Source organism: Lolium perenne, chromosome 6, assembly GCF_019359855.2.
Source record: "Lolium perenne isolate Kyuss_39 chromosome 6, Kyuss_2.0, whole genome shotgun sequence".
Taxonomy (NCBI): domain Eukaryota; kingdom Viridiplantae; phylum Streptophyta; class Magnoliopsida; order Poales; family Poaceae; genus Lolium; species Lolium perenne.
In genome coordinates this window covers 140102456-140110013 of record NC_067249.2, presented here as the reverse complement: position 1 = coordinate 140110013, position 7558 = coordinate 140102456, and the positions used below count along the sequence as shown (strand labels likewise).

General features: G+C 52.7%; 1 protein-coding gene across 1 annotated transcript; it reads left to right on the top strand.

Annotated features, from left to right (window-relative positions):
• The first annotated feature begins 4359 nt into the window (after positions 1–4359).
• LOC127326484 (transcription factor MYB106) lies at positions 4360–6427 on the top strand. The gene is made up of 3 exons (XM_051353336.2): positions 4360–4641; positions 4734–4863; positions 5594–6427. The coding sequence occupies exons 1-3, from the start codon at positions 4506–4508 to the stop codon at positions 6258–6260; spliced, it is 933 nt and encodes a 310-aa protein (XP_051209296.1). The 5' UTR covers positions 4360–4505; the 3' UTR covers positions 6261–6427.
• The last annotated feature ends 1131 nt before the right edge of the window (positions 6428–7558 follow it).

The window sequence follows — 7558 nt, the reverse complement described above, 5'->3', positions numbered from 1 at the left end:
ACGTAGCTTGTCGACCGCCTTGAAGAACAACGGATCAAGATCAAGTGCGAGTAGCTGGTAAACAACCGATGCTCCCATGACCGCTTGAACGTAAAGCAGGCGTCCCTCACGAGAGAGCGGACGCGCTTTCCAGAAGGGAAGCTGATTTGCGAGCTTATCGATGGCGGCTTGTAGCTCCGCTTTTCGTGGACTACCGATGGAGAGAGGCAGCCCCAGGTACCGACACGGTATCGCGGCAAATGGGCACAGCAGGGCCGCCTCGATCTCACTGAGGAGATGGCGCCGGCTTGTAGCTCCGCTTTTTGTGGATTACCGATGGAGAGAGGCATCCCCAGGTACCGACACGGTATCGCGGCAAACGGGCACAGCAGGGCCGCCTCCCTCTCACTGAGGATATCGTCATATTAGCGGATTGGAGCTGCGGTGCTCTTGGCATTGTTGACTCGTAGCCCGGAGGCACCACCAAAGCAATCCAGAACAGCCTAGATCGCAGCCAACTCATTCGGGCACGGCTTGGCAAAGATAACAACGTCATCCACGTATAGGGATACGCGGTGGCGCAGCCCAACGGAGGCTAGATCTGCAAGGACGCCAGCTTGTTCCGTAGCGCGAAACATGGAGGAGAGGACGTCCATGGCGATGACGAACATCAAGGGGGAGATGGGGTCCCGTTGCCGCAACCCACGGCCGTGACTGAACACGCTCCCAACGAAACCGTTGACAAGCACCTTTGTGCTCGCCGATCGCAGCCGAAGGATGACCCAAGTGATCCACCGCTCGCCAAATCCTCGCTGTCTAAGCACGCTTATGAGGAAGGGCCAAGAGATATTGTCAAATTCCTTGGCGATGTCGATCTTGAGCAGCTGCGAGGGAATACTCTTGCAATGCAAAAGCCTCGCGGACTCTTTGACGAGGAGGAAATTGTCCCGTATGCATCTTCCACGGATGAACGTAGTTTGGTTCCCATCCACAAGATGTGGCATTCGTGGGGCTAGTCGCCTTGCCAAAACCTTGGTTAAGAGGCGCGCAAAACTATGGACCAGACTAATAGGCCTGAAGTCCTGAAGATCCACATCTCCATCTTTTTTAGGGAGCAGGTGATCATAGCCTCATTAAGGGCTCCAAAACCCTGATCTCTACCAATCCACACTGCATTCATCGCCGCGAAAATGTCACTGTTGCGAAAATGCGTGACTCGGTTTGTTTGTGGTCCTGCGAAAATGGCCATGTGACGAGCAAAATTGATGGCAGAATAGTTTTCGCGGTGTTCCTACCGGCCATGATGCAATATTGCAAGTGGAATCGGGGAAGTTACGGTGGTATTTCCTACGTTGAGCGAAGCAAAAACAAAACTACCAGTAGTATACTGTATACTGTACATATTTGGGTACACATTGAAAGTTCAGGAAGAGTTGATCGAGACATGGCTTAATGGATTAGCTCCCAACCGATGAGTAGAACCAAGATGCCAAAAGCGTCAAACAAGTCAATTGACCGATGCGATGAGAGAGGTCCTTTTCACCAGCATGCAGGAAGGGCCTCCATAAATCCTGTCCAGAACAGGGCATATCGTACGTTGACACGTCACAGCATGCATGGGACCAGCGCCCCCAGAAACAGCTTGGCTCGGCTGAGCCTGAGCGGGCAACGCTCTCAAACGCTGCTGCGTGATGCTGAGTATCTGGATCATGTTGTTGCGGCGCCAAAATCACCCAATATTTTGCGCTGTTATGCGTCTTCGGCAGATGATGTACATTGACGTGGGGGCGGGGACGTTGGACGACGGTGGTGTGCCAGGCAAGCGCGTGGCAGAGCCGGTCAACTCCGGTCAGCGACTCATCCCCTCTAGCTGTGCGGGAGCTCGTAGATGGTAGATCGAACCTGGAGCTCCGCAAATGGCCGATAGAAGGTCATGGAGAGTCGTAATAGGCCAACATTTGGCCGACGGTAGGTCGAATTTCATGGCGGCGGTGGGGCGTTTCCGGTCATCCCTGGGTGCGGAGCGAGTCCAACGAGGTGGGACAGGGGCCAGCGGGCGAAGAGCGAGCAATGATGGCCCGATTTCCGGTGGCAACGTGCCGGATTTGGCATGGGTTTAGCCTGCGGCAGCGGAGGAGGACACACGGGAGTAGCTTGGAAAAGTCCAAAATGATGGTTGGGGGCTCCCGTGCGACCGTTTCTATTTGCATTGCCTGTGAGCAATATGTTGTTGAATTGGGCCCCTCCAAACAATATTCCTAACTCCGTCCCTGGCGTCACCTGATCCAAAACGTTTGGGCCGTTTTTTACATCTACACCATCTATCGGAGCTGGAGTTTTTTTTTACCTCATGTGATGTAAAACAACGGCTATTACCCATCTACATCATCTGCTAGAGATGCTCTTGCAACAAGGGGTCGCGTCAGAACAAGGGGTCGCGTGCAGTGCATATTGCGTTCCACCTCCACGGTACCCAATGAACAAAAAAAACCAAATTCTAGATAATAGATGGCCTCGCTAATTCTTAGTCGATAATTTATTTAATTCTTAGCCGACTGATGAATCATAGGGTTGCACCATCTTTGTGACAGGGTAAATTGCAACTGGTATTTTTTCTAGTTGCACATGAGGTTGCAGCCGCGGAAAAAGGATATCTGAACCGTTAAATTGCTCTGTGATTGGTGCTAGTTATGAATTTGCGACACGAGTTAGTACCAATGACTTAAGATTGTTTGGTGATTAATGCTAGTGGCGAGTTACAAAGAAGGGTTGCAAATTAAGCATTTTCCGGTGCATAAATACGTAGCCTATACGAGCATAGGAATGCCAGCCTTGTGCACCAACGGTGCGGCGGCGCATGCAGGCAGGAGCGGACAGCGGGAGGCGGCGGCGGCAACGAACCTTCCCACCAAACGCTGTCTCCATCGGTCGGCCGGTGCGCGCGCGCGCAGAGGCGCAGGCGAAAAGAAGACCCACGCCGTGCACCGTGCACAGCGTTACCCTCACCTAACCGAGCACACCATCTGAGGGCATCCAGCGGCGCGTTTGTGTCGGAAAAATACATCTGATATCATCTCCAACGGGGCGACGCAAAGTGATCGGGTGTCTGCAGCGACACAAAATCTGGCTCAAATATGCGCCTCAAATTCGTCTCTGCGGACGCTGTGCGCAAAGTGTCCGCTCGCGGACGTTTCGTCCGGCCCGCCAGGAATGACCCAACGTTGATGCGTCTTCTCAGCGGCGCCAGTACTGGCGCCGAGGCGTGGCTTCGGCAGTCTGCGACCGCGTAAATGATGATGTCTCGCGTGGCGCGCGGCCGTCGCCTACCTCTGCGCACGCAGTAATGGCGACGTCACGCGTGCCGCGGCCGTTGCCCTGCCTCCCGACCTATATAAACATGGGCGCGAGCATCTCATCTCCTCCCCACAAAACCCTACCCGCCGGACAACCTCCACCTTAGCGCCGCTGCCGCTCAGCCTCCACCGAGGCCACCATGAGCAGCGCTGGCCGCGGCCAGGCTGCCGCGCCTCCACCTCCACCTCCCACTCCACCTACCCCGACCTCGAGCTCCGACGAGGAATTCAACAACGATGATATCACCGACCTTCTCGACCCGGTCAGGGACGTCGAGGCCCTGGCTGAAGCGGAAGGAAGCAGAGGAGGAGTGGGCGGCCCATGCGGCGTTCGACGCCGAGATGGAACATCGCAGGGCCGCGGCCGCCGCATCCGCAGAGGACTCTGACTCCGACATATCATGGTCTTCCAATGATCCTGATGCGCCTACCCCGGAGGAGAGGGCGACGGGGCAGAGGGCTATAGTCAAGTCCTTCGAGATGCTCAAGAACGACGCCGCCAACGCGAGGCTGCGACAGTGCCTGCTAGAGGACGCGCCGCACCGAGCCCTAGCGGCAGCATGGGAGGCGGCGGAGAAGAGAGTGACGCAACGAAGGGGCCAGCCCGTCAGGCATCAAGTAGTCTAGGCTTCTAGAACTACTTTGTATAGTTTGGATGTACTACTTTCTATGTTTTCTAAATATGTTGGATTAGTACACCCAGACAAAAACGGATGCGCGAACAAAATATATCCGTGGGACGACCCAAACAGACGTTCGCAACCACTTTTGAGCGTCAGATATGGGTCGGCGCGCTGGAGATGCGTGACCTATTGACGCGCGCCGGAGATCGATCGGGCGACGTACGTGCGCCGAGGAAATCCCGGTCCTGCCCTCGCGCCCTGGTAGTGCACGGCGCGCTGACCTGTAGGGACATCTTCGGCATGGCAGGGCCGTCTCGGTCTCACTCACTAAAACCCAAGAAGATTCTGATCCTTTCTCCACTGCCACTGGGTAGTCAGTCAGTCAGTACGCCCTCGGATCGATCGGCAGCAGAGCAGAGCAGGCCCCCTATTTATGTCGCTTGTGTCGCTGGACTTGGTCGTCACTCTTCACTAGCCAGCCAGAGATAGCTTTCCCCAGGCGAGCCTCCTCTTGCATCTGTTGGTGTAACTGTACGGCCGGCCTGAGAAGATGGGGCGATCGCCGTGCTGCGAGAAGGAGGCCGGCCTGAAGAAGGGCCCCTGGACGCCGGAGGAGGACCAGAAGCTCCTCGCGCACATCGAGCAGCACGGCCACGGCTGCTGGCGCTCGCTGCCCGCCAAGGCCGGTACGTGAGCTTCCGTACAAACAACTTTGCTCAGCGGCGAGATCGACGGTGCTGTTTCTGACGTGTGCGTGCGTGCGTGTGTGGTCGGTCAGGGCTGCGGCGGTGCGGCAAGAGCTGCCGGCTCCGGTGGACCAACTACCTCCGCCCGGACATCAAGCGCGGCAAGTTCACGCTACAGGAGGAGCAGACCATCATCCAGCTCCACGCGCTGCTCGGAAACAGGTACGTGATCAGGCGTCTGCAGCTCTGCTTCTGGGCGAATGCACTTTGATGCTCCCACACTTACGTTGCTCTCTGAATTTTCGAAGCACAACGAGCACCTTTGCATGAAACCACAAGATCATGGCTCGCTAACTCTTGCCGCACTGCACCACACACCCTTTTCGTTCCTCTCTCTCTCCCTTCGGGGCAGAAGAGCTTGACTAGCCGAAGAACAGCTCATTTGCATACCTTTACCCCTGACAACCCCATACTACAAGATAGTACTGGTACTAATGTACTACCATCACTGAAACCACATGGTAAAAGTAATTGATCGCCATCTCACTACTAAATCTCACTCTGGTACGTACGTTTAACCCAGCAAGCAAGTAGTAGGTTGGTTAGTCACGTACTCACGTTTGCCATTAAAGCAGGCTGAGCCCGGCCCTAGCTAAGCTGTCCTGCGGCTAGCTCACCATCTATGTCAGGGAATTGGACCATTGTCAGTCAGTCACCGCCTGCTTGCCGTCCTGCCATCTTGACCTGCTACTATTCCACATCTCTGTCGGTACTACTGTCTCTGTACCTCGTTCGCGCGTCTTCTTCACTCACGCCACTCAACCACACTCACCTCTAATCATTTATTTACGCACATTTTCACGGCTTCCATCGCGAAGGAGTAGAAAACCGAGGTAAAACACCACACCGGTATGTACATCCTGTAACTGTATGTTCCTTCTCCCGTCTCCAGGTGGTCGGCGATCGCGACGCACCTGCCCAAGCGCACGGACAACGAGATCAAGAACTACTGGAACACGCACCTCAAGAAGCGCCTCGCCAAGATGGGCATCGACCCCGTCACGCACAAGCCCCGCGCAGACGCCGACACCGCAGGTGGCGGCTCCGGCGCACGATCCAGGGTCGCGGCGCACCTCAGCCACACGGCGCAGTGGGAGAGCGCGCGGCTCGAGGCCGAGGCGCGTCTCGCGCGCGACGCCAAGCTCAGGGCGCTCGCCTCGCCACCGCCGCCCGCCTCCAGCGTGCTCGACTCGCCCACCTCCACGCTCAGCTTCTCCGAGACCGCCATGTTCGCCGCGGCGGCCAACGACGTGCACGGCGTCGCGCCCGTGTCGGTGCAGCACCTGCAGTCCTACGGTCAAGCAGCGTGCGGAGAGGACCAGTTCGGAGCCGGGACGTTTGACAGTGCGCTTCTCGACTGCTCCCTCGCCGACGCACACCAAAGGCTCGTGGTGGCCGTGCCTGAGGCCGTCGGCGGCGATCAGAGCGAGGAGGACAAGGGCTACTGGAGCAGCATACTCAACATGGTTAACTCCTCCGTATCCCCGTCGTTGACCTCTGAGGTGGTGCAACAACACCCAGTGATGATGTACTTGCCCCCGGCGACGGAAGAGTTCTGAATGTTGAAGGCTCCTAATTAATCTGCTGCACTCACACAGTGAAGCGTTTGTGCCTCTCGCACAATGATACAGGGGCAAGTGCTAACGTTAATTTTCAGCGTGTTCTTGTAGGTTCGTTTCGACATGCTATGGTTTATTTGTGTGGAATAATAAGCCTGTAGTACTAATTTTGTTTTGTCTACTTTATCGGACCTCTGATCATCTGATGTAGGTTTGATCAAAAGATTAATAAAAAAAAACAGCATCATCGTGTGGCAGTAAGAGTACCCCTGGAGTTCTCCATGTGGAAAACAATACGAAGGTTTTGTTTTTGATTTTCAAAACATGAACATCCTTTTGAAAATCTAAATATCTTTAAATCATGAACATGTTTTAGTAACAAAGTAAATAAAAAATGGAAGAAGAAAATGTAAAAATGAAAACCTACAAAATAGGAAACAGAAAAGAAGAAAGAGAAATTACAGAAAAAATATAAAAAAACCGTTTAAATGCATTCTTCCGGCTGACCGGCACCGTGGGTCTCCACTGAATTGGATGCAAATAGTTTGGGGGCGCCTATTTGCCGCTCGACACGAGCTGTCCTTCATGGCCCACTCCCAATGCGGCCCAGTAACATATATTGTTTCTCTTTTTAGTTTTGTCTAATTTATCGAACCTCTGATCATCATCTGATGTAGGTTTGATCAAAAGATAAAAAAAAACAGCATCAATCGTCTGGCAGTAAGAGTACCCCTGGAGTTCTCCATGTGGAAAACAGCACGAAGGTTTTGTATTTGATTTTCAAAACATGAACATCCTTTTGAAAATCTAAATATCTTTAAATCATGAACATGTTTCAGTAAAAAAAGTAAATAAAAATGGAAGGAGAAAATGTAAAAACAAAAACCTACAAAATAGGAAAGAGAAAAGAAGAAAGAGAAATTAAAGATAAAAATATAAAAAGAACCCTTTAAATGCATCCTTCCGGCACACTGTGGGTCTCCGCTGAATTGGATGCAAATAGTTTGGGGGCGCCTATTTGCCGCTCGACACGAGCTATCCTTCATGGGCCACTCCCAATGCGACCCAAACATATATTGTTTCTTTTTTACATGTTCTAATAGTTTTTAAATTTTTATAAATTCTAAAAATAATTTATTTCACTCTCTTATTTTTGTTCATTCGTGAAAGAAACTATTGATGTAAGAGACAATTATATTTAAAAAGTATTCACTGGACATATCTCTTATCTCATTTAAAAGGTTCATCAAAGAAGATAATTTATCAATTTGAAATGATTTTCAACATGAATACTCATC